This window comes from Gorilla gorilla, chromosome 4, assembly GCF_029281585.2.
Source record: "Gorilla gorilla gorilla isolate KB3781 chromosome 4, NHGRI_mGorGor1-v2.1_pri, whole genome shotgun sequence".
Lineage (NCBI taxonomy): Eukaryota > Metazoa > Chordata > Mammalia > Primates > Hominidae > Gorilla > Gorilla gorilla.
This window is the reverse complement of record NC_073228.2, coordinates 51,211,181-51,238,581: the sequence shown is the minus strand read 5'-3', so window position 1 is coordinate 51,238,581 and position 27,401 is coordinate 51,211,181. Positions and strand designations below refer to the sequence as shown.

At 40.5% G+C, this 27,401-nt stretch overlaps 4 protein-coding genes across 4 annotated transcripts; all 4 read left to right on the top strand.

Annotated features, from left to right (window-relative positions):
- Window positions 1–8,574: 8,574 nt before the first annotated feature.
- Window positions 8,575–9,616, top strand: LOC101137094 (keratin-associated protein 9-2). Its single transcript, XM_004041730.5, has one exon. The coding sequence runs from the start codon at window positions 8,615–8,617 to the stop codon at window positions 9,137–9,139; it is 525 nt and encodes a 174-aa protein (XP_004041778.5). The 5' UTR covers window positions 8,575–8,614; the 3' UTR covers window positions 9,140–9,616.
- A 4,800-nt stretch (window positions 9,617–14,416) lies between these two features.
- Window positions 14,417–15,422, top strand: LOC101143583 (keratin-associated protein 9-3). Its single transcript, XM_004041667.5, has one exon. It carries the CDS (start codon window positions 14,470–14,472, stop codon window positions 14,947–14,949), a length of 480 nt encoding a protein of 159 aa, XP_004041715.5. The 5' UTR covers window positions 14,417–14,469; the 3' UTR covers window positions 14,950–15,422.
- A 4,559-nt stretch (window positions 15,423–19,981) lies between these two features.
- On the top strand, window positions 19,982–21,003 carry KRTAP9-4 (keratin associated protein 9-4). Its single transcript, XM_004041731.5, has one exon. The coding sequence runs from the start codon at window positions 20,049–20,051 to the stop codon at window positions 20,526–20,528; it is 480 nt and encodes a 159-aa protein (XP_004041779.4). The 5' UTR covers window positions 19,982–20,048; the 3' UTR covers window positions 20,529–21,003.
- Window positions 21,004–25,679: 4,676 nt separating this feature from the next.
- LOC101143221 (keratin-associated protein 9-2) lies at window positions 25,680–26,712 on the top strand. The gene has a single exon (XM_004041666.4). The coding sequence runs from the start codon at window positions 25,720–25,722 to the stop codon at window positions 26,242–26,244; it is 525 nt and encodes a 174-aa protein (XP_004041714.2). The 5' UTR covers window positions 25,680–25,719; the 3' UTR covers window positions 26,245–26,712.
- The last annotated feature ends 689 nt before the right edge of the window (window positions 26,713–27,401 follow it).

Here is a 27,401-nt window from a genome sequence, read left to right as displayed (position 1 = left end):
AAGCCAGAAGAGAGTGGGGGCCAATATTCAACATTCTTAAATAAAAGAACTTTCAACCCAGAATCTCATATCCAGCCAAACTAAGCTTCATAAGTAAAGGAGAAATAAAATCCTTTACAGACAAGCAAATGGTGAAGGATATTGTCACCACCAGTCCTGCCTTACAAGAGCTCCTGAAGGAAGCACTAAATATGGAAAGAAAAAACTGGTACCAGCCACTGCAAAAACATACCAAATTTTAAAGTCCATCGACACTATGAAGAAACTGCATCAACTAATGGGCAAAATAACCAGCTAGCATCATAAAGACAGGATCAAATTCACATATAACAATGTTAACCTTAAATGTAAATGGGTAAATGCCCCAATTAAAAGATGCACACTGGCAAATTGGATAAAGAATTAAGACCTATCGGTGTACTGTATTCATCAGACCCGTCTCACATGCGAAGACACACATAGGCCCAAAATAAAGTGATGGAGGTATATTTACCAAGCAAATGGAAAGCAGCAAAAAAAAAGCAGGTGTTGCAATCCTGGCCTCTGATAAAACAGACTTTAAACCAACAAAGATCAAAAAAGACAAAGGACATTACATAATGGTAAAGGAATCAATGCAACAAGAAGAGAAACCTATCCTAAGCATATATGCACCCAATACAGGAGCACCCAGATTTATAAAGCAAGTTCTTAGAGCCCTACAAAAAGACTTAGACTCCCACAAAATAATAATGGGAGACTGGCTGGGCATGGTGACTCACACCTGTAATCCCAGCATTTTGGGAGGCCAAGGTGGGTGGATCATGAGGTCAAGAGTTCAAAACCAGCCTGGTGAGCATGGTAAAACCCTGTCTCTACTAAAAAATACAAAAATGAGCTGAGCATGGTGGCGCACACCTGTAATCCCAGCTACTGGAGAGTCTGAGGCAGGAGAATCGCTTGAACCCAGGAGGCAGAGGTTGCAGTGAGCCAAGATCATGCCACTGCACTCCAGCCTGGGTGACAGAGCAAGACTCCATCTTAAAAAAAAAAAAAATAGTGAGAGACTTTAACACCCCACTGTCAGTATTAGACAGATCAACAAGACAGAAAATTAACAAAGATATTCAGGACTTGAACTCAGCTCTGGGCCAAGCAGACCTAGTAGATATCTATAGAACTCTCCACCCCAAATCAACAGAATATACATTTTTCTCAGCACCACATAGCACTTACTCTAAAACTGACCACATAATTAAAAATAAAACATTCCTCAGCAAATGCAAAAGAATGGAAATCATAACAAACAGTCTCTGAGATCACAGTGCAATGAAATTAGAACTCAGGATTAAGAAACTCACTCAAGGCTGAGTGTGGTGGCTCACATCAGTAATCCCAGCACTTTGGGAGGCCGAGGCGGGCAGATCATGAGGTCAGGAGATGGAGACCATCCTGGATAACATGGTGAAACCCCGTCTCTACTAAAAATACAAAAAAAAAAATTAACCAGGCATTGTGGCACGTGCCTTTAATCCCAGCTACTCAGGAGGCTGAGGCAGGAGTGAGCCCAGGAAGTGGAGGTTGCAGTGAACCGAGATCACACCACCGCACTACAGCCTGGGTGACGGAGCAAGACTCCATCTCAAAAAAAAAAAATGGGAGACTTTAACACCCCACTGTCAATATTACACGGAACAATGAGACAGAAAATTAACAAGGATATTCAGGAGTTGAAATCAGCTCTGGACCAAGTGGATCTAATAGACATCTACAGAACTCTCCACCCCAAATCAGCAGAATAAACATTCTTCTCACCACAACATAGCACTCTAAATTTCTCCACATAATTGGAAGTAAAACAGTCTCTCAGATCACAGTGCAATCAAATTAGAACTAAGGATTAAGAAACTCACTCAAGGCTAGGCACGGTGGCTCATGCCTGTAATCCCAGAACTTTGGGAGGCCAAGTGGGCAGATCACAAGGTTAGGAGATCGAGACCATTCTGACTAACACGGTGAAGCCCTGTCTCTAAGAAAAATACAAAAAATTTAGGCAGGCATGGTGGCAAGCACCTGTAATTCCAGCTACTCAGGAGGCTGAGGCAGGAGAATTACTTGAACCCGGGAGACAAAGCTTGCAGTGAGCCAAGATCATGCCACTGCACTACAGCCTGGGTGACAGAGCAAGACTCTGTCTCAAAAAAAGAAAGAAAGAAAGAAAGAAAGAAAGAAAGAAAGAAAGAAAGAAAGAAAGAAAGAAAAGAAAAGAAACTCACTCAAAACCACACAACTACATGGAAACTGAACAACCTGCTCCTGAATGACTATGGGTAAATAACAAAATTAAGGTAGAAATAAATAAGTTATTTGAAACCAATGAGAACAAAGACACAATGTACCAGAATCTCTGGGACACAGCTAAAGCAGTGTTTAGAGGGAAATTTATAGCACTAAATGCCCACATGAGAAAGTGGGAACGATCTAAAATCGAAACCCTAACATCACAATTAAAAGAATTAGAGAAGCAACAGCAAACAAATTCAATAGCTCGCAAAAGACAAGAAATAACTATGATCAGAGCAGAACTGAAGGAGATAGAGACACAAAAAATTCTTCAAAAAATCAATGAATCCAGGAGTTGATTTCTTGAAAAGATTTACAAAATAGACCACTAGCCAGACTAATAAAGAAGAAAAGAGAGGAGACTCAAAGAGACACAATAAAAAATGATAAAGGGGAGATTACCACTGATCCCACAGAAATACAAACTACCATCAGAGAATACTATAAACACCTCTACTCAAATAAACTAGAAAATCTAGAAGAAATGGATTAATTCCTGGACACACACACCCTCCGAAGACTAAACCAGGAAGAATTCGAATCCCTGAATACACCAATAACAAGTTCTGAAATTGAGGCAGTAATTAACAGCCTACCAACCAAAAAAAAAGCCCAGGACCAGACGGATTCACAGCCGAATTCTATCAGAGGCACAAAGAGGAGCTGGTACCATTCCTTCTAAAACTATTCCAAACAATAGAAAAAGGTAGGCTCCTCCCTAACTCATTTTATGAGGCCAGCATCATTCTGATACTAAAACTGGTCAAAGACACAACAAAAAAAGAAAATCTCAAGCCAATATCCCTGATGAACATCGATGCGAAAATCCTCTATAAAATACTGGCAAACCGAATCCAGCACCACATTACAAAGCTTATCCACCACAATCAAGTCGACTTCATTCCTCAGATGCAAGGCTGGTTCAACATATGCAAATCAATAAATGTAATCTATCACATTAATAGAACCAATGACAAAAACCACATGATTATTTCAATAGAAGAAGAAAAGGCCTTCAATAAACTTCGACACCCCTTCATGCTAAAAACACTCAATAAACTAGGTATTGATGGAATGTATCTCAAAATAATAAGAGCTATTTATGACAAACCCACAGATAATATAATACTGAATGGGCAAAAGCTGGAGGCATTCCCTTTGAAAACCAACACAAGACAAGGATGCCCTCTCTCACCACTCCTATTCAACATAGTATTGGAAGTTCTGGCCAGAGTAATCAGGCAAGAGAAAGAAATAAAGCATACTCAAATAGGAAGAGAGGAAGTCAAATTGTCTTTGTATGCAGATGACATGACTCTATATTTAGAAAACCCCATCGTCTCAGCCCAAAAACTCCTTAAGCTGATAAGCAACTTCAGCAAAGTCTCAGGATACAAAATCAATGTGCAAAAATCACAAGCATTCCTATACACCAATAATAGACAAGCAGAGAGCCAAATCATGAGTGAACGCCCATTCACAATTGCTACAAAGAGAACAAAATACTTAGGGATACAACTTACATGAGATGTGAAGGACCTCTTTAAGGAGAACTACAAACCACTGCTCAAGGAAATAAAAGAGGACACAAACAAATGGAAAAACATTCCATGCTAATGGATAGGAAGAATCAATATCATGAAAATGACCATACTGCCCAAAGTAATTTATATATTCAATGCTATCCCCATCAAGCTACCATTGACTTTCTTCACAGAATTAGAAAAAACTACTTTAAATTTCATATGGAACCAAAAAAGAGCCTGCATAGTTGAGACAATCCTCAGCAAAAAGAACAAAGCTGGAGGCATCATGCTACCTGACTTCAAACTATACTACAAGGCTACAGTAGCCAAAATGCATGGTATTAGTACCAAAACAGATGTATAGACGAATGGAACAGAATAGAAACCTCAGAAATAACACCACATATCTACAACCATCTCATCTTTTACAAACCTCACATAAACAAGCAATGGGGAAAGGATTCCCTATTTAATAAATGGTGTTGGGAAAACTGGCTAGCCATATGCAGAAAACTGAAAGTGGACCCCTTCCTTACACTTTATACAAAAATTAACTCAAGATGGATTAAAGACTTAAACATAAGACCTAAAACCATAAAAACCCTAGAAGAAAACCTAGGCGGTACCATTCAGGACACAGGCATGGGCAAAACCCCTATCAAAAAGTGGGTGAAGGATATGAACAGACACTTCTCAAAAGAAGACATTTAGCTAACAAACATATGAAAGAAAGCTCATCATCACTGGTCATTAGAGAAATGTAAATCAAAACCACAATGAGATACCATCTCACACCAGTTAGAATGGCAATCATTAAAAAGGCAAGAAACAACAGAGGCTGGAGAGGATGTGGAGAAATAGGCACATTTTTACACTGTTGGTGGGACTGTAAATTAGTTCAACCACTGTGGAAGACAGTGTGGCAATTCCTGAAGGATCTAGAACCAGAAATACCATTTGCCCCAGCAATCCCATTACTGAGTATATACCCAAACGATTATAAATCATTCTACTATAAAGGCACATGCACACATATGTTTATTGCAGCACTATTCGCAATAGCAAAGACTTGGAACCAACACAAATGCCCATCAGTGATAGACTGGATAAAGAAAATGTGGCACATATACACCATGGAATACTATGTAGCCATAAAAAGAATGAGTTCATGTCCTTTGCAGGGACATGGATGAAGCTGGAAACCATTATTCTCAGCAAACTAACACAAGAACAGAAAACCAAACACTGTATGTTCTCACTCATAAGTGGGAGCTGAACAAGGAGCACACATGGACACAGGGAGGGGAACATCACACACCGGGGCCTGCCAGGGAGTAGGGGGATAGAGGAGGGATAGCATTAAGTGAAATACCTAATGTAGATGACGGGTTGATGGGTGCAGCAAACCACCATGGCACGTGTACACTTATGTAACAAATTTGCACGTTCTGCACATGTACCCCAGAACTTAAAGTATAATTTTAAAAAATAGGCCATATCAAATAGCCTAGATGTATAGTAAGCTATATGATCCAGGTTTAAGTACACTCTGCAATGTTCGCACAATGACAAAATTACCTAGTGGTTCATTTCTCAGAACATATCCCCATTGTTAAATGACACATAACAGGATTCACGTTTTGGTAAAAATTAAAAACAAAATTTAACAAAAAAAAGAGAGCAAAAAGGAAAGATAAAACACAGCATGTGATAAAATATTTATACCATATCCACTCAATAAATGATAAACTCCTGATACATATATATCTTATATAAATTTATAGACAATAATCTCCACATTATCTATCTGTCTATCTATCTATCTATCTATCTATACACTAGTCAGAACATATGTCCAAAATCTATAAAACACTAAGAAATTAACAACCATGAAGAAGTATGGGTAGAAGACTTGAACAGGCATCTTACGAAAAAGGAAAAAGGAACAACCAATGCCTATTAGACATTAGTCATCAAATAAATGCAAATCTAAAACATAAATACATACCAGTACAATTCAGAAGGTTCACAATATTAGGGTCAAGCAGGAGTCACTACTGGTTGTAAAATGTTGAAACACTGCTTTTTTCTTTCTACTAATGCTGATTATAAGTGTTTCCTATGATGTGGCAATTTCACTCCTACATATATTCCCAGAGAGAAGAATTTGAATGCCACATTCCCATTTAAGAAATATTCATTTTCAAATCCTTATCAGACTAGAATAAATTTGGCTAGCTTCGAAGCCATTCATTCTTTTTAAGATGCCTGTGCATAACTTTGCTCTGTTTCTTTTTGTGTAACTTTGAAGTTCCAAGAGCATTCTAATCTCTCTTATTTTTCTATCCAAAGCCATCCCTCTGTAGGGCCTAAATAGTGATATTTCTTACATGTTAGTGTAAACTTTCACTTCATTCATTTCTGCCATAATATTTAAGAACCGATAATGATATTCTGTCATACATGTCTACTTATATTCTCAGGAAACTCAGTGTTTACTTTCCACTCTCTTCAAAAATCTACATGTAAAACTCAGTGCAATAGGCCTGTTGTTAGAGAGCTGCATGGGCTCTCATGTTTTAGGTGTTTGTTAATCAAGTGATAATCTGATACCACTATCTCGTTATTTGGGATCCACCAATCACACTTTCCCCCAGGTTCTCCTCAATGAATTTAACTGATACCTACATATCCTGATGTAATTTCCTCCTCCTATAATTTGAGTTGCAGATTAAAGACAATTCCTCACACATGTTCTCTAGATTAATACAATATTGTTGTAGAAATGACTAAGTACAGATTTCAGATAGTTGGGCTAGACTTCATTGTTTCTGTCAAAGTAGATAAGAAAGACTACAACTGGGCTACAAGTATCTCCTGGGAGTTCCCTCCATGGGGTGTGTGTGTGTCAGAAAGGGACCCATGGGATACTCTAGTGCCCCTGTTGAAAAGAGAACTGTTGATCCCCAAGCCCACACTCTGCAATAGAACTGCTAGAGTATTTCATGGGGCATGAAATTGCCTTTAGAAAAACCAATACGGGAGTCACATCAAGGTCAAATTGGGCACAGAAGGGTAGGAATTTTGCTATATTCAGAATTTCTTTACTTAGAGAAGGTAGAGGAAATAGAGTAAGAATAGGAGAATATATTTTTGGAATGCAATCATAGTAAATATCCTAAACAAAATATAAGTAAATAAAATCCAGTGGCATATACATATGATCGTAACCACATGAATTGTTTTCAGAAATACAAGACTGGGCTAATATTTGAACATTAATCAACTTTTAAAATAACACATTTTGAGAAGCTGAGGCAGGTGGATCTCTTGAGGTCAGGAGTTTGCGATCAGCTGGCCAACATGGTGAAACCCTGTCTCTATTAAAAATACAAAAATTAGCTGGGCATGGTGGTGTGCTCCCATAGTCCCAGCTACTCGGGAGGCTGAGGCAAGAGAATCTCTTGAACCCGGGAGGTGGAGATTGCAGTGAGCCAAGATTGTACCACTGCACTCCAGCCTGGGTGACGGAGCAAGACTCTGTCTCAAAAAACATAGAATAAAATAACACTTACTGGAAAAGGTAGAATAATCATAACATTATTTCAGCTTATAAAGAAAAAGCATTTTGTAAATTTCAGTACATTTTCAGTTTTCTGTCTCTCAGAAAATAAGGAATAGAGCAAGCCCTGTTGCTATGATGAAATTAATCTACAAAAAAGACAGAAAGCATCGTAATTAATTGTGAAATACTGAGAGTTCTCCTTTCTATCCAAAGAATATAAAAAGATATACACTACACCATTCTATTAGACATTGTCCTGGAGGGTCTACCCCTGGACAAGGGCCAAAAAAAAAAGCAAGATTAAAAATACTCTTATAAAGCAAAGAAAACTATTACTATTTTTTACGAGTCATGACTGCACATGTACAATTTTCTGTCACACCAAAAAAAATACAAAAAGTATTAGAATTAACAAGCTAGGACCAGAACTCAGCTTGATTTGCCCGAATCCAGAGCACTTACATCACAGAGAGTCCCATGCTGGTAAACCCTTCAGTCCCAGGCAAATCAGGGTAAATGGCAACACCATCACAGAGACACTTGATGCTTTCTGAATCCCAGTGGACTCCTTTTTCTACCCACCTGCTTTGGTCTAGCTCTGCATTTTGGAACACATTGTGCCAAACACCCTTTCCCTAGTGAGTGTAATAGAACTGGAAGACACAGGTGGAATAGTTTGTAGCAAGAAAGATGCTTGTTACTCCTGAATCAGACTTTTGTGGGTAAATAGGCTTGGTGCCGGGCACGGATTCAATGCATCACTGTGAACATATCAGCATCACGCGACTGCCCACAGACGTTTCCCAGTCTACATACAGTCAACCATGAGGCTGGACAGAGAGAATTATCTACCTCCTGGATCACCAGGAACTATCACATGACCAGATGATGGTCAGAGCAGGAATGATGCTGATGATGAGACTCCCTTCCTTTTATCTGAAACAAAGTTTTTATGAGTAATTCTCAATTAAAAAACAGATTAAACCCTTACTTTCAAAAGATTCATAAGATTTCAGAAACAACTTCCCCTTTGACAATCGCAAAGGGAGTATGGAAAGCAGTGTAAACAACAACAAGGAAAAGTCCTGCTGATTGGTGGAAACTTTGGAGGCCAGGTGTATAAAAGGTCCAGATTGCAAGGGGTCATCAGATTCTGGGAAACTCACCTCTGAACAGAAGCCCACCCTCCACCCCTGACACCATGACCCACTGTTGCTCCCCTTGCTGTCAGCCTACGTGCTGCAGGACCACCTGCTGCAGGACCACCTGCTGGAAGCCCACCACTGTGACCACCTGCAGCAGCACACCCTGCTGCCAGCCCGCCTGCTGTGTGTCCAGCTGCTGCCAGCCTTGCTGCCGCCCAACTTGCTGTCAAAACACCTGCTGTAGGACCACCTGCTGCCAGCCCACCTGTTTGACCAGCTGCTGCCAGCCTTCCTGCTGCAGCACACCCTGCTGCCAGCCCACCTGCTGTGGGTCCAGCTGCTGTGGCCAAACCAGCTGTGGGTCCAGCTGTGGCCAGAGCAGCTCCTGTGCACCTGTGTACTGCAGAAGAACCTGCTACTACCCCACGACTGTCTGCCTGCCTGGTTGCCTAAACCTGAGCTGTGGCTCCAGCTGCTGCCAGCCCTGCTGCCGCCCAGCCTGCTGTGAGACCACCTGCTGCAGGACCACTTGCTTCCCGCCCACCTGTGTGTACAGCTGCTGCCAGCCTTCTTGCTGCTGATCACGTTCCAAGAGAACCACCATCCTCACATGACAACTTTCTGCTCAACTGACTCATCTTTTGGGGGACTAATTTAATTTGCTGCTGACAGCCACCATGCTCTCACCCAAATTTTTATGAATTCTCTACATGTTTAAAATCTTGGGAATCTACTTGAGGGAGGGCAGAATACTTCATCTTGATTCTCTTTTTCCTTACACCTTGTGGATCATGTGCCAGTTTCGTCTGTTCTCAATTTTGAGTCATGGTCTCAGCTTTGACTCTAAAGTCAAGAGCTTCATTCTCTGCTTCTGAGGAATTTAGGCTTCTGCAACTGATCAATGATCTTTGCAATCTTTTTTTTTTTTGTTTTCAATATCCTCCTCATCGTTCTTGTATCCTTCTTTCTTCTTTTCATGATAAATTTGGGTTGTGTCCCTGGTAGCAGAGATCCTTACCTGTATGTTTCTGAATAAATTCTGAACCATCCTCATCTCATATAGTGTTTTGTTTTATTTGAAAGCATTCCTGATATGGGATTTACACACTTATCACATACCATAGGTATTATCCAATTTGATTCTCAAAACAGGTGGTCATGTATTATTACCTTCATTTTTCACCTGAAAAAAATTAATATGTGATGTTATATAGCTAATAAAGGACAGATTCTGATCCAAGCTGGGGTCCTCTCTTTCTGCCCAAGGACACTTACTTTTAACTCTCAACATAGTAGAAATGACATTGGAAGTCAGCACTAGCAAGACATGCACTTGAGTTTATTTAACAATGAGAGAAATAATCTCTCCTATTTGCAGATAATATTTTTATTCACAAAAAAATCCCAAATTATTTTTTCCCACACCTCAGTGAGCAACAGCTGCATGACATGGCAGCAGGGACTGCATTTAATCGCTGCCCTGAATGCAGGATCTTTTTATCTCAGCCTCTGACCAGCCAATCATTCAATTCATCCGCATCAAAAAGATGCTTGAGAATTCGTTATATCATCATAAGAGAGAGTCTCATCTGAAGTGACTTATTCTCAGTATGATGTAAATAAAATTCTTACACGGCCTCCCTCTCCCGAATACCTATTGACAAAGTCAATGAAACTAAGTTATTCCTTGTAAAATACAGACCACACCTTATGCCACATTAAGACAATTTGTCCCCTAATCGAAATGTTATGAGGAAAATTAAGTAAGGAATTAAGTTGGGAATTGAGAAAGTATGCAATGGGTATGTAAGACGTGGCACAATCCATAATCTCTAAACCAAGGAAGGGAATGAAAGAACCTTCTGAATTTTGTAAGACCAATATGAGGCATCTAAAGAAACTGAAAACTGTGTTTGCAGGGAAATCAGAAGAATGTAAGAAAGGAGCAAAGTAGAACGTGTGCATTCATAGAAGTCATGATTGACAGAGGTTGGTGCTTTTGGTTCTGAACTGATGCAAGCTAAGCATTCACTCAGGGAAAGATTGATTGATACTGGGTCTGAGAGAAATACAAAGTTTGGGGACCTGGGTCACCTTCTTGGGACCTCCTACCAGCATGGGAGTGGTAGAAATACCTCTGATGAGCTAACAATGTAGATTTCCATGACAGATGCCAACTTCTGAGACTGTGAATCTAGAATGGTCTAAAAACTTGGCTGAGGGATGAAGGCCGCTTACTGTGATCATCGTTCAGGGATGAAGTAAAGGACATGAAAACTAGGACATTCCTTTTGACTAGCATCAGTTATGAAAGGTGAATAAGTTCAGCATGTCTACTGTACAGTAGTGTCACTATAGTTGTAAACACTTTATCATATACCTGAAATTTGCCAAGAAGTTAGATCTTATATGTTCACACCACAAAAATAAAAAGGAAATGGTAACTACGTGGGCTAATAAATATGTTATTCACAATGGATATATATATTAGAGCATCACCTTCTATACCTGAAATAGACACAATTTTTATTGGTCAATTACACCTCAATACAGCTCGAAAAAGTATTTGGTTGATCTAGTTAATTATTACAAAAATATCCTTATCTTCAACATTAAAATTAGAAATTTTCTGAACAAAAACACTAATTCTGGGCTACCTGCTATAGGAGACATATTGGCTAAATGCTTTATGTACATTATTATTAATTCTTTTTTGTTTTTGAGATGGAGTCTTGCTCTGTCGCCCAGGCTGGGGTGCAGTGGTGCAATCTCGACTCACTGCAAGCTCTGCCTCCCTGGTTCATGCCATTCTCCTGCCTCAGCCTCCCAAGTAGCTGGGACTACAAGCACCTGCCACCACGCCTGGCTAATTTTATGTATTTTTAGTAGAGACGGGGTTTCAACATTTTAGCCAGGATGGTCTCGATCTCCTGACCTTGTGATCCGCCCGCCTCGGCCTCCCAAAATGCTGGATTACAGGCGTGAGCCACTGCACCCAGCTATTATTAATTCTTTAACAAACTTTCAAAACAGGTATTAATGTTCCCTTTGTAGAGATGAAAAAATTGAGGCTGAGAGAGTTAGTGTATTGTCATAGATTAGTTTCTCCCAGAAGAGACTCTGAGGAAAGCATTCCAGTGAAACTAGTTTATTCGGAAGTGCAGATCACACTGGTAGGGATTGGGGAAGTGAGACAGTACACTATCAAGTCAGTATCACAGTCACCAACTAAAGCTTAAACTAAAGGGAAAACTATCAGAAATGAGAAAAAAAAACACAGCTAGAATTATCCTACTTCAGGAATGAGGAAGCTAGAGTCTTTATAAATCAGCTCTCCAGAATCATTGGTTGAGAGTTTTTCTCTGTGTTGCATTCACAGGTGACATGACTTCTTACAGCAGCAATACAAGAGCTCTTAGGCACAGAGTTGCAGATTCTAACAGATGGAAATTAGTCCAAGCACACTAAGATCTAATATATATGGATGCAGTCATGAAAACTTATCTATGATCTACAATTAGCTCCACTCAAGTAAAACCTATGCTACTTAAATGTGATGGACAGCCACAAGCTCTAGAAGAAGGAAGAAGAGGAGGTGAGAAAGAGGAGTAAGAGAAGGGACAGAAGATGAGTGGAGGACAAAAGAAAGGAAGAAAGAAAGAAAGAGAGAGAGAGAAAGAGAAAAAGAAGGAAGAAAGGGAGAGAGAGAGAAAGAAAGAAAGAGAGAGAAAGAAAGAAAGACAGAGAGAGAAAGAGAAAAAGAAGGAAGAAAGGGAGAGAGAGAGAAAGAAAGAAAGAAAGAAAGAGAAAGAAAGAAAGAGAAAGAAAGAAAGAGAAAGAAAGAAGAAGAAAGGAAGGAATGAAGGAACAAAGGAAGGAATGAAGAGGAAGGAGAGACAAGAAGGAAATGAAAAGAAAGGAGAGGAAGTGAGATGTAAAATGAAGACCAATGAAATAAGCTACACTTATTGCTGCTATAGTACAGTGCACCTGAGATTCACAGTCTCGGTTAATTACCACCAGTTCTGTTCTCCCTTCACCGCTGGCCAGCACTCTTCTTGGTCTGGATAACTGCCTGATAGAGTATCTCAGAACTTCCTTCCTAAATTGTCTGAGCCTCTAGTTACTATACCACTGTCTACTGTGATTGCTGTTCTTACCGATTTGTGGTTATCACTGGACATGGACACACTATGAGATTCTCCAGTGTTATGGGTTAATTTGTGTCCCCCAAAACTCATATTCAAATAGAATCATTTAAAGTGTTATGTGATAAGGCAAGGTCATATTGGAAGCAATTAGGCCTCTGATTAAATATGACTGATGTCTATATAAAAGGGGGAAATTCAGAGACAGCATGCATATAACAGAAAAATTATGTCAAACACACATGGAAATGGTAGACATCAACAAGTCAAGGAGAGAGACCTGGAACATGTACTTCCCTCACAGCCTTCAGATGAAAACAACATTGCCAACACCTTAATTTCTGAACTGTGAAAAGATAAATTTAAGCCACTTGGTTTACAGTAATTTATTATGGCAGTGCTAGTAAGTTAATATACTTACTAAGTATCCTGAGCTATAGATATATTCTGCTACACTATATGGCTTAAAGATAATTACCCCTCACCGAATAGTAACTCCTTTCTCTGTCTGCTGCTCTGCTGACGGGAAGAGTCCAAACTGACTAGGTGATAATGATTCCTTTTGATTATAACAAAGAAATAGAGAAGCAAATACTATAATTTTTATTCACGTGAAAATTTTAAAAAGCCAAAGTCATCTACTGGATTATAACTTGGTAGAGTGTTTAGCTGTTTGGAAATGAGTAAGCGGATATAATTGGGAGAGAATGGCATTAATTTCTATTTCCTAACCTGGTAATGGGGACATAGATGTATTTACAATGTAATACTATATCAGGTTGGAAATTAATAGTTTGCATTCTTCTCAAATGAATGATATACCTAGAAAATGTTTTAAACATGTTAGAACTCCACGATGAATCAGGTATCATCTCAACTCATCTAATCCCTTCATTGAAAAGAAATAGAAGAAATGACACTTACTTCTACTTACTTCTTCTTCTAGTTACTGCTAGTAACTAGGTTTAGGGCCCGAGCCAGAGCACATGCTGGTTGGCCTGAATCTCAAGCAGTTACATGATAGAAAGTCCTCCATTCTCATCCTGGAAATCGCCACACTCCCAGACAAGTCAGAATGAATGGTCGTCCTAGGGCATACATTGCTTGATGCTGTATAAATCCCAGTGGATTTCTCTGCATCCACCTGTTCTCGATCTGCTCTGCCGCATGGAACGCACTGTGCCAGTCACCATCTGCCCAAGTGACATTCAAAGAACTGAAAGACACAGATGATGTGGGTGGCACAGAGAGATGCCTGTTAGTCTTGAGTCAGAATTTGGTGGGTGAATAGTCTTGGGCCCAGGCATGGATTCATTTTGTCACTGTAAATATATCAGCATCATGCTTCTCCCCACAGACACTTCCCAGTCTACATACAGCCAGCCATGAGGCTGGCCAGAGAGAACTTCCTGAGCCCCCCGGATCAACAGGAACTATCACATGACCAGATGATGGTCAGAGCAGGAATGATGCTGATGATGAGACTCCCTTCCTTTTATCTGAAACAAACTTTCTATGAGTAACTCACAATTAAGAAACAGATTAAACCCTTAGTTTAAAAGGTTCATAAGATTTCAGTAACAACTTCCCCTTTGACAATCCCAAATGGACTGTGGAAAACAATGTAAACAGCAACAAGGAAAAGTCCTGCTGATTGGTGGAAACTTTGGAGGCCAGGTGTATAAAACGTCCAGATTACAAGGGGTCATCAGATTTTGGGAAACTCACCTCTTAACAGAAGCCCACCCTCCATCACTGACACCATGACCCACTGTTGCTCCCCTTGCTGTCAGCCTACATGCTGCAGGACAACCTGCTGGCAGCCCACCACTGTGACCACCTGCAGCAGCACACCCTGTTGCCAGCCCTCCTGCTGTGTTTCCAGCTGCTGCCAGCCTTGCTGCCGCCCAACTTGCTGTCAAAACACCTGCTGTAGGACCACCTGCTGCCAGCCCATCTGTGTGACCAGCTGCTGCCAGCCTTCCTGCTGCAGCACACCCTGCTGCCAGCCCACATGCTGTGGGTCCAGCTGTGGTCAGAGCAGCTCCTGTGCACCTGTGTACTGCAGAAGAACCTGCTACTACCCCACGACTGTCTGTCTGCCTGGTTGCCTAAACCAGAGCTGTGGCTCCAACTGCTGCCAGCCCTGCTGCCGCCCAGCCTGCTGTGAGACCACCTGCTGCAGGACCACTTGCTTCCAGCCCACCTGTGTGTCCAGCTGCTGCCAGCCTTCTTGCTGCTAATCAACTCCCAAGAGAACTACCATCCTCAAACAAAAACCTTCAGCTCAACTGACTTATCTTTTGAGGGACTAATTTACTTTGCTGCTGACAGCCACCATGCTCTCACCCAAATTTTTATGAATTCTCTGCCTGTTTAAAATCTTGGGAATCTGCTTGAGGGAGGGCAGAATACTTCATCCTCATTCCCTTTTTCCTTACACCTTGTGGATCATGTGCCAACTTCGTCTGTTCTCAATTTGGAGTCATGGTCTCAGCTTTGACTCAAAAATCAAGAGCTTCATTCTTTGCTTCCAAGGAATTTAGGTTTCTGCAACTGATCAATAATCTTTGCAATTATATTTTCATTTTCAATATCCTTCTCATGGTTCTTGTATCCTTCTTTCTTCTTTTCACAATAACTTTGGGTTATGTCCCTGGTAGCAGAGATTCTTACCTATATGTTTCTGAATAAACTCTGAACCATCTTCATCTCATATAGTGTTTTGTTTTATTTGAAAGCATTCCTGATATGGGATTTACACACATATCACATATCATAGGTATTATCCAATTTGATTCTCAAAACAGATGTTCGTGTATTATTAACTCCATTTTTTCAGCTGAGAACAATTTAATGTGTGATGTTATGTAGCTAGTAAAGGGCAGACTCTGGTCAAAGGTGAGGTCCTCTCATTCTGCCCAAGGACACTTACTTTTAACTCCCAGTATAGTAGAAATGACACTGGAAGTCAGCACTAGCAAGACATGTACTTGAGTTTATTTAACAATGAGAGGAATAATCTGACATATTTGCAGATAACACTTTTGTTTACACACACAAAAATCCCGAAGTAGTTCCCCACACCTCAGTGAGCAAAGGCTGCATGATATGCATTTAATGGCTGCCCTGAATGCAGAGATCTTTTTGTCTGAGCCTCTGACCAGCCATTCATTCAATTCATCTGCATCAAAAAATGCTTGAGAATTTATTGTGGACTCAGGAGATAGAGCCTCATCTGAAGAAACTTATTCTCAGTGTGATGTAAATAAAATTCTTATACAGCATCGGTCTCCTGAATACCTATTGACAAAGTAAATGAAACTAAGTTATTCCTTGTAAAATACACACCATACATTATGCCACGTTAAGACAATTTGTCCCCTACTTGAAGTGTTATGAGTAAAATTATGTAAGAACAAAGCTGGGAATTGAGAAACTATGCAATGGGCATGTAAGACTTGGCACAACCCATAATCTCTGAGCTAAGGAAGGGAATAAAACAACCTTCCACATTTTGTGAGGCCAATATGAAGAATCTAAAGAAATGAAAAACTTCTGTTTCCACGGAAATCAGAAGAATGTAAGAAAGGAGCAAGGTAGAACTTGTGCATTCATAGAAGACATAATAGACAGAGGTTGGTGCTTCAGGTCCTGAACTGATGTAAGATAACCATTCACTCATGAAAGGATTGATTGATGCTGGCTCTGAGAGAAATTGAAAAGTCGGGGACCTGGGGCACCTTCTTGGGGCCTCCTACCAGCAGGGGAGTGGTAGAAATACCTCTGATGAGCTAACAATGTAGATTTCCATGACAGATGCCAACTTCTGAGACTGTGAATCTAGAATGCTCTGAAGACTTGGCTAAGAGACAACAGCCACTTACTGTCATCATCATTCAGGGATGAAGTAAAGGAGATGAAAACTAGGACATTCTCTTTGACTAGCATCAGTTATGAAAGATGAATAAGTTCAGTAGGTCTAATGTACAGTAATATGACTATAGTTAAAAACACTTTATCATATACCTGAAATTTACTGAGAAGGTAGATCTTAAATGTTCACACCAGAAAAATAAAAAGGAAATGGTAACTAAGTGACCTAATAAATATGTTATTCACAATGAATATATATATCAGAGCATCACCTTGTATACCTGAAATGTACACAATTTTTGTTTGTCAATTATACCTCAATACAGCTAGAAAAAAACGTATTTAGTTGATCTATTTAATTATTACAAAAATATTCTTATCTTCAACATAAAACTTGGGAATTTTCTGAACAAAAATCGCTAATTCTGTGTTGCCTGCTATATGATGGGTACTGGATAAATGCTTTGTGTACATTATTATTAACTACTTAACAAACTTTCAAAATAGGTATTAATGTTCCCCTTGTAGAGATGAGAAATTTGAGGCTGAGTTAACGTATAGTCATAGATGAGTTTCTCTCAGAAGAGACTCTGAAAAAAAATTCCAGTGAAACTAGTTTACTGGGAAGTGCAGATCATACTGGTAGGGACTGGGGAAGTGATACAGAAAAGGGTACACTATTAAGTCAGTATCACAGTCACCAACTAAAGCTTAAACTAAAGTGAAAATTATCAGAAATGATGAAAAACACATAGGTGGAATTATCCTACTTCAGGAATGAGGAAGCTAGAGTCTTTATAAATCAGCTCTCCAGAATCATTGGTTGAGTGTTTTTCTCTGTGTTGCATTCACAGGTGGCATGACTTTCTGCAGCTGCAACACAAGAGCCCTTAGGCACAGAGAGGCAGATTTTGACAGATAGAAATTGATCCAAGCACACTAACATCCAAGATATATGGGTGCAGTCATGAAAATTTGTCTACGATCTACAACTGGCTCCATCAAGTCAAATATTTGCTACTTAAATAGGATGGACAGCCACAAGCTCTAGGAGAAAGAAGAAGAGGAAGAGAGGAAGCAGAGGAAGAGAAGGGACAGAAGATGAGAGGAGAAGGATAGAGAAAAGAAGGAAAGAAAAACAGAAAGACAGAGAGAAGGAAGGAAGGAAGGAAAGACGGACAGGAGGGAGGGAAAGGAGGGAGCAGGGAGGAACCGAGGGAGGGAAAGGAAGGAAGGAAGGAAGGAAGGAACGAAGGAAGGAAGGAAGGCAGGAAGGAAAGAGAATGAAAGAAAGAAAGAAAGAAAGAAAGAAAGAAAGAAAGAAAGAAAGAAAGAAAGAAAGAAAGAAAGAAAAGAAAGAAAGAATATAGAGAGAGAGAGAAGGGAAGGGAAGGGATGGAGGGAGGGAGGCAGGAAGGGAGAAAAAGGAAGGAAGAAAGGAAAAGAAAGAAACAAAGAAGAAAGAAGAAGGAAAGGAAAAGAAAGGAGAGGAAGTGAGATATAAAATGAAGGCCAATTAAATAATCTACACTTACTTCTGCTATAATACAGTGCACCTAAGTTTCATAAACTCAGTTAATTACCAAGAGTTCTATTCTCCCTTCACCCCTGGCCAGCACTCTTGTTGGTCTAGATAACTGCTGATAGAGTAGCTCAGAGCATCCTTCCTGAAGGGTCTGAGCCCCTGGTTACTATACCATTGTCCACCGTGATTGCTGTTTTTACTCATTTGTGGTTATCACTGGGCATGGACACACTATGAGATTCTGCAGTGTTATGGGTTCATTTGTGTCCCTCAAAATTCATATTCAAATAGAACCATCTAAAATGTTATCTGATAAGACAAGGTCATATTGGAAACAATTAGGCCTCTGATTAAATATGACTGTGTCTATCCACAAGGGAGAAATTCAGAGATAGTATGGATATAATAGAAAAATTATGTCAAACACACTTGGAGATGATAGACTTCGACACGTCAGGGAGAGAGACCTGGAACAGTTACTTCCCTCGCAGTCTTCAGATGAAAACAACATTGCCAACACCTGAATTTCAGAAAAGAGGCCTTCAGAACTTTGATAAATAAATTTAAGCCACTTTTTTTCAGTAATTCATCAGGGCAGTGCTAGTAAATTAATATACTCAGTAAATCTCCTGAGCTATAGATATATTCTGCTACACTATATGGCTTGAGGGTAATTATCCCTCACCAAATAGTAACTACTTTCTCTGTCTGCTGCTTTGCTTATATGAAGAGTCCAAAATGACTAGGCGATAAAGATTACTTTTGTTTATGCCAAAGAAATAGAGAAGCAAATACTATACTTTTTATTCACATGAAAACTTTAAAAAGCCAAAAGTTACCTACAGGATTACAACTGATAGAGTGATTAGCTGTCTTTGGGAAAGAGTAAGAGCATATAATTGGGAGAGAATGGAATTAATTTCTATTTCCTAACATAGATGTAATGGGACATAGATGTATTTACAATATAATACTATATCAAGTTGAAAATTAATAGTTTGCATTTTCTCAAATGAATGGTATACCTAGAAAATGTTTTAAACATGTTAGAACTCCATGATGAATCAGGCATCATCTCAACTCATCTAATTCCTTCATTAAAAAGAAACAGAGGGAGAGAGAGAAGACATGCTGCTTACTGTGCTAGTAACTGCGTTGCGGCTAGAGCCAGAGCACGTGCTGGTTGGTCTGAATCTCAAGCAGTTATGTCATAGAGAGTCCTACATTCTCATCCTGGAATCGCCACGCTCACAGACAAGTCAGAATGAATGGTCACTCAGGGCATAGATTACTTGATGCTGTCTAAATCTCAGTGGATTTCTCTGCATCCACCTGCTCTCGATCTGCTCTGCCACATGGAACACACTGTGACAAACACCCGCTTCCCAAGTGACGTTCAAATAACTGAAAGACACAGGTGGTGAGGATTGCACAGAGAGATGCCTGTTAGTCTTGACTCAGAATTTGGTGGGTGACTAGTCTTGGGCCCAGGCATGGATTCATTTTGTCACTGTAAATATATCAGCATCATGCTTCTCCCCACAGACACTTCCCAGTCTACATACAGCCAGCCATGAGGCTGGACAGAGAGAACTTCCTGTGCCTCCCAGATCAACAGGAACTATCACATGACCAGATGATGGTCAGAACAGGAATGATGCTGATGATGAGACTGCCTTCCTTTTATCTGAAACAAAGTGTCTATGAGTAATTCACAATTAAGAAACAGATTAAACCTTAATCTGTTTAACCTTAAGGAAACAATTAACCTTTGAGAATTACAAATGGACTGGGAAAACAATGTAAACGGAAACAAGGAAAAGTCCTGCTGATTGGTGGAAACTTTGGAGGCCAGGTGTATAAAAGGTCCAGATTGCAAGGGGTCATCAGATTCTGGGAAACTCACCTCTGAACAGAAGCCCACCCTCTACTCCTGACACCATGACCCACTGTTGCTCCCCTTGCTGTCAGCCTACGTGCTGCAGGACCACCTGCTGCAGGACCACCTGCTGGAAGCCCACCACTGTGACCACCTGCAGAAGCACACCCTGCTGCCAGCCCTCCTGCTGTGTTTCCAGCTGCTGCCAGCCTTGCTGCCGCCCAACTTGCTGTCAAAACACCTGCTGCCAGCCCACCTGTGTGACCAGCTGCTGCCAGCCTTCCTGCTGCAGCACACCCTGCTGCCAGCCCACCTGCTGTGGGTCCAGCTGTGACCAGAGCAGCTCCTGTGCACCTGTGTACTGCAGAAGAACCTGCTACTACCCCACGACTGTCTGCCTGCCTGGTTGCCTAAACCTGAGCTGTGGCTCCAGCTGCTGCCAGCCCTGCTGCCGCCCAGCCTGCTGTGAGACCACCTGCTGCAGGACCACTTGCTTCCCGCCCACCTGTGTGTACAGCTGCTGTCAGCCTTTTTGCTGCTGATCAGGTCCCAAGAGAACCACCATCTTCACACAACAACCTTCTGCTCAACTGACTTATCTTTTGGAGGACTAATTTAATTTGCTGCTGACAGCCACCATGCTCTCACCCAAATTTTTATGAATTCTCTGCATGTTTAAAATCTTGGAAATCTGCTTGAGGGAGGGCAGAATACTTCATCCTGATTCTTTTTTCCTTACACCTTGTGGATCACGTGCCAGCTTCGTGTGTTCTCAATTTTGAGTCATGGTCTCAGCTTTGACTCAAAAGTCAAGAGCTTCATTCTCTGCTTCTAAGGAATTTAGGTTTCTGCAACTGATCAACAATCTTTGCAATCATATTTTTGTTTTCAATATCCTCCTCATCGTTCTTGTATCCTTCTTTCTTCTTTTCATGATAACTTTGGGTTATGTCTCTGCTGCCAGCAGAGATTCTTAGCTATGTGTTTCTGAATAAACTCTGAACCATCCTCATCTCATATGGTGTTTTGTTTTATTTGAAAGCATTCCTGATATGGGATTTACACACATATCACATACCATAGGTATTATCCAATTTGATTCTCAAAACAGATGGTCGTGTGTTATTACCTCCATTTTTTCAGCTGAGAACAATTTAATGTGTGATGTTATGTAGCTAGTAAAGGGCAGACTCTTGTCCAAGCTGAGGTCCTCTCTTTCTACCCAAGGACACTTACATTTAACTCTCAATATAGTAGAAATGACATTGGAAGTAAGTATTAGCAAGTCATATACTTGAGTTTTTTTAACAATAGGACAAATAATCTCTTATATTTACAGATAACGTTTTTGTTTACAAAAAATTCCCAATTTCCCACACCTCAGTGAGCAACAGCTGCATGATATGGCAGCAGGGACTGCATTTAATGGCTGCCCTGAATGCAGGGATCTCTTTTTGTCTCAGCCTCTGACCAGCCACTCATTCAATTCATCTGCATCAAAAAAAGCTTGGGAATTTATTGTGGACTCATGAGAGAGAGTCTCATCTGAAGAAACTTATTGTCAGTATCATGTAAATAAAATACTTATACAGCCTTCATCTCCTGAATACCTATTGATGAAGTAAATGAAACTAAGTTATTTCTTGTAAAATACAGACCATACATTTGCCACATTAAGACAATTTGTCCCCTAATTGAAATGTTATGAGGGAAATTATGTAAGAACAAAGCTGAGAATTGAGAAACTACACAATGGGCATGTAAGACTTGGCACAATCCATAATCTCTGAGCCAAGTAAGGGAATGAAACAGCCTTTTGCATTTTGTGAGGCCAATAGGAAGCATTCAAAGAAATGAAAAACTTGTGTTTCCAGGGAAATCAGAAGAATGTAAGAAAGGAGCAAAGTAGAACTTGTGCATTCATAGAAGTCATAATAGACAGAGGTTAGTGCTTTGGGTCCTGAACCGATGTAAGCTAAGCATTCACCCATGGAAAGATTGATTGATACAGGCTCTGAGAGAAATATAAAGGTTGGGGACCTGGGTCACCTTCTTCAGACCTCCTACCAGCATTGGAGTGCTAGAAGTACCTCTGATCAGCTAAAAATGTAGATTTCCATGACAGATGCCAACTTCTGAGACTATGAATCTAGAATGCTCTGAAGACTTGGCTAAGAGACAACGGCCACTTACTGTGATCATCGTTCAGGGATGAAGTAAAGGAGATGAAAACTAGGACATTCTCTTTGACTAGCATCATTTATGAAAGATGAATAAGTTCAGCATGTCTACTGTACAGTAATGTGACTATAGTTAATAACACTTTATCATATACCTGAAATTTACCAAGAAGGTAGATCTTAAATGTTCACACCACAAAAATTAAAAGGAAATGGTAGCTTCGTGACCTAATAAACATATTATTCACAAGGAATATATATATCAGAGCATCACCTTGTATACCTGAAATAGATACAACTTTTATTTGTCAATTATACCTCAATACAGCTAGGAAAAAAAAGTATTTAGTTGATTTAGTTAATTATTACAAAAATATTCTTATCTTCAACATTAAAATTGGTAATTTTCTGAACAAGAAACACTAATATGTTCTGGATTGCCTGTTATATGATGAGTATTTGCTAAACACTTTGTGTACATTATTATTAACTCTTTAACAAACTTTCAGAATAGGTATTAATATTCCCAGCGTAGGGATAAGAAAATTGAGGCTGAGGGAGTTAACATAATGTCATAGATTAGTTTCTCCCGAAAAGACTTTGAAGAAAAGATTCCAGTGAAACTAGTTTACTGGGAAGTGCAGATCACACCGGTAGGAATTGGGGAAGTGATACAGAAAAGGGTTCACTATAAAGTCAGTATCAAAGCCACCAACTAAAGCTTAAACTAAAGGGAAAACTATCAGAAATGATGAAAAACACACAGCTAGAATTATCCTACTTCAGTAATGAGGAAGCTAGAGTCTTTATAAATCAGCTCTCCAGAATCATTGGATGAGTGTTTTTCTCTGTGTTGCATTCACAGGTGGCATGACTTTCTACAGCTGCAATACAAGAGCCCTTAGCCACAGAGATGCGGACTCTGACAGATGGAAATTAATCCAAGCACACTAACATGCAAGATATATGGGCGCACTTACGAAAACTTGTCTGAGACCTACAATTAGCTCCACTCAAGTCAAATCTTTGCTGTTTAAATGTGATGGAGAGCCACAAGCTCTAGAAGAAGGAAGAAGCAGAGGAGAGGAAGAGAAGGAACAGAAGATGAGAGGAGGAAAGAGAAAAGAAACAAAAAAGAAAAAGAGAAGGGAGGAAGGAAGGAAGGAAAAGGAAAGGGAAGGGAAGGGATAAAGGAACCAAAAAAAACATGAAGGAAGGAAGGAGGAGGGGTGATTGAAGAAAAAGAAAGAAAAATGAAGAAGGAAATGAAAAGCTGGGGGAGGAAGTGAGATATAAAATGAAGGCCAATGAAATAAGCTACACTTACTGCTGCTATAATACAGTGCACCTGAAATTCACAAGCTCCATTAATTACCACCAGTCCTATTCTCCCTTCACCCCTGGCCAGCACTCTTGTTTGTCTAGATAACTGCCTGAGGGAGTAGCTCAGAGCATCCTTCCTGAAGGGTCTGAGCCCCTGGCTACTATACCACTGTCGGCTGTGATTACTGTTTTTACTGTTTTGTGGTTATCACTGGGCATGGACACACTAAGAGATTCTGCGGTGTTACGGGTTAATTTGTGTCCTCCAAAATTCATGTTCAAATAGAATCATTTAAAATGTTGTGATAAGGTCATATTGGAAACAATTAGGCTTCTGATTAAATATGACTGATATCTATACACAAGGGGGAAATTCAGAGACAGTATGCATATAGTAGAAAACTTATGTCAAACACACATGGAAATGATAGACACCTACAAGTCAAGGAGAGAGACCTGGAACAGATACTTCCCTCGCAGCCTTCAGATGAAAACAACATTGCCAACAGCTTAATTCCAGACTAGAGGCCTTCGAAACTGTGAAAAAATAAATTTAAGCCACTTGGTTTGCAGTAATTTACCAAGGCACTGCTAGTAAGTTAATACACTCAGTAAATCTACTGAGCTATAGATACATTCTCCTACACTATATGGCTTGAGGATAATTACCCCTCACCAAATAGTAACTCCTTTCTCTGTCTGCTGCTCTCCTGACATGAAGAGTCCAAAGTGACTATGCAATAACGATTACTTTTGATTATGCTAAAGAAATAGAGAAGCAAATACTGTAATTTTTATTTACATGAATATTTTTTAAAGCCAAAAGTTACCTACAGGATTACAACTTGACAGAGTGATTAGCTGTCTTTGGGAATGAGTAAGAGGATATAATTGGGAGAGAATGGGATTAATTTCTATTTTCTAACATAGAGGTAATGGGGACATAGATATATTTACAATATAATAATGTATCAAGTTGGAAATTAATAATTTGCATTCCTCTGAAATGAATGGTATTCCTAGAAAATGTTTTAAACGTGTTAGAACTCCACGATGAATCAGGTGTCATCTCAGCTCATCTAATTAATTCATTAAATAGAAGGAGAGGCTGTGGATGGTGGCTCACGCCTGTAATATCAGCACTTTGGGAGGCCAAGGCGGGCAGCTCACAAGGTCAGGAGTTCGAGACCAGCCTGACAAATATGGTGAAACCCTCTGTCTACTAAAAATACAAAAATTAGCCGGGCATGGTGGCCGGCATCTGTAGTCGCAGCTACTCGGGAGGCTGAGGCAGGTGAATCCCTTGAACCGAGGAATCAGACGTTGCCGTGAGCCGAGATCACGCCACTGCACTCCAGCCTAGGCGACAGAGAAAGACTCCGTCTAAGAAAGAAAGAGAAGAAATGATACTGGCTGTGCTAGTAACCAGGGTTATGGCTAGAGCCACAGCTTATGCACGTTGGCCTGAATCTCAAGCAGTTATGTCATAGAAAGTTCTACATTCTCATCCCGGTAATCCCCACACTTGCAGACAAGTGAGAATGAATGGTCACCCCTGGGCATAGATTGCTTGATGCTGTCTAAATCCCAGTGGATTTTTCTGCATCCACCTGCTCTCGATCTGCTCTGCCACATGGAACACACTGTGACAAACACCCGCTTCCCAAGTGACGTTCAAATAACTGAAAGACACAGGTGGTGAGGATTGCACAGAGAGATGCCTGTTAGTCTTGAGTCAGAATTTGGTGGGTGAATTGTCTTCGGCCCAGGCATGGATTCATTTTGTCACTGTAAATATATCAGCATCATGCTTCTCCCCACAGACACTTCCCAGTCTACATACAGCCAACCATGAGGCTGGGCAGAGAGAACTTCCTGAGCTTCCCAGATCACCAAGAACTATCACATGACCAGATGATGGTCAGAGCAGGAATGATGCTGATGATGAGATGGGCTTCCTTTTATCTGAAAGGAAGTTTCTATGAGTAATTCACAATTAAGAAACAGATTAAACCCTTACTTTCCAAAGATTCATAAGACTTCAGAAACAACTTCCCCTTTGACAATCCCAAAGGGACTGTGGAAAACAGTGTAAACAGCAGCAAGGAAAAGTCCTGCTGATTGGTGGAAACTTTGGAAGCCAGGTGTATAAAAGGTCCAGATTGCAAGGGGTCATCAGATTCTGGGAAACTCACCTCTGAACAGAAACCCACCCTCCACCCCTGACACCATGACCCACTGTTGCTCCCCTTGCTGTCAGCCTACCTGCTGCAGGACCACCTGCTGCAGGACCACCTGCTGGAAGCCCACCACTGTGACCACCTGCAGCAGCACACCCTGCTGCCAGCCCTCCTGCTGTGTGTCTAGCTGCTGCCAGCCTTGCTGCCGCCCAGCTTGCTGTCAAAACACCTGCTGCAGGACCACCTACTGCCAGCCCACCTGTGTGACCAGCTGTTGCCAGCCTTCCTGCTGCAGCACACCCTGCTGCCAGCCCACCTGCTGTGGGTCCAGCTGCTGTGGCCAAACCAGCTGTGGGTCCAGCTGTGGCCAGAGCAGCTCCTGTGCACCTGTGTACTGCAGAAGAACCTGCTACTACCCCACGACTGTCTGCCTGCCTGGTTGCCTAAACCAGAGCTGTGGCTCCAGCTGCTGCCAGCCCTGCTGCCACCCAGCCTGCTGTGAGACCACCTGCTGCAGGACCACTTGCTTCCCGCCCACCTGTGTGTACAGCTGCTGCCAGCCTTCTTGCTGCTGATCAAGTCCCAAGAGAACCACCATCTTCACACAACAACCTTCTGCTCAACTGACTTATCTTTTGGAGGACTAATTTACCTTACTGCTGACAGCCACCATGTTCTCACCCAAATTTTTATGAATTCTCTGCATGTCTAAAATCTTGTGAATCAGCTTGAGGGAGGGCAGAATACTTCATCCTGATTCTCTTTTTCTTATACCTTGTGAATCATGTGCCAGCTTCATGTGTTCTCAATTTTGAGTCATGGTCTCAGCTTTGACTCAAAAGTCAAGAGCTTCATTCTTTTCACTTAAGAAACTTAAGTTGCTTCAAATGATTAAGAATATTCGCAACTATGTTTTCTTTTCAATATACTCATGATTCTTGTATCCTGCTTCCTTCTTTTAATGATTACTTTGGGTTATCTCCCTATAACCAGGGATCTTACCTATATATTTCTTAATAAATAAATTTGGAACTATTATTCATCCCATATGGTGATTTGTTTTATTTGAAAACATTCCTGATATGGGATTTACACATATATCACATACCATATGTATTACCCAATTTGATTCTCAAAACAGACAGTCATGTATTATTGCCTCCATTTTCCAAATGGGAAAATTTTAATGTGTGATGTTATGTAGCTAATAGTGGACAGACTCTGATGCAAGGTTGCGTCTTCTCTTTCTGTCCAAAGACACTACATTTAACTCTCAATAAAGTAGAAATGACATTGGGACTCAGCACTAGCAAGTTATGCACTTGAGTTTATTTAACAATGGAAATAATAATCTCTAGTATTTGGCAAGAGATAGCATTTCAGTTCACAAAAGTCTTCCCAAATTAATTGCCCACCCATCAGTGAGCAACAGCTACATGATACAGCGGCAGGGTCTTCATTTAGCAGCTGTCATGAATGCAGGGATCCTATTGGCCTATACCAGCCAATCATTCAATTCACGTGCATCAGAGAAATTTTTTAACCTTTTTTTAAGGTTCAGGGGTACGTGTGCCAGTTTATTTTATAGTTAAATTGTGTGTTGCAGGGTTTGGTGTACAGATTAGTTTTTCACCCAGGTAATAAGCATAATACCTGATAGGCAGTTTTTTGATTCTCATTCTCCTCCCACAGTCCACCCACAGGTAAGTTCCAGTGTCTGTTGTTCCCTTCT

Excerpts from the sequence above, each read along its gene's own strand:
- LOC101143221 (XM_004041666.4), top strand. The coding sequence starts at position 25,720 with ATGACCCACTGTTGCTCCCCTTGCTGTCAGCCTACCTGCTGCAGGACC.
- KRTAP9-4 (XM_004041731.5), top strand. The coding sequence starts at position 20,049 with ATGACCCACTGTTGCTCCCCTTGCTGTCAGCCTACGTGCTGCAGGACC.
- LOC101137094 (XM_004041730.5), top strand. The coding sequence starts at position 8,615 with ATGACCCACTGTTGCTCCCCTTGCTGTCAGCCTACGTGCTGCAGGACC.
- LOC101143583 (XM_004041667.5), top strand. The coding sequence starts at position 14,470 with ATGACCCACTGTTGCTCCCCTTGCTGTCAGCCTACATGCTGCAGGACA.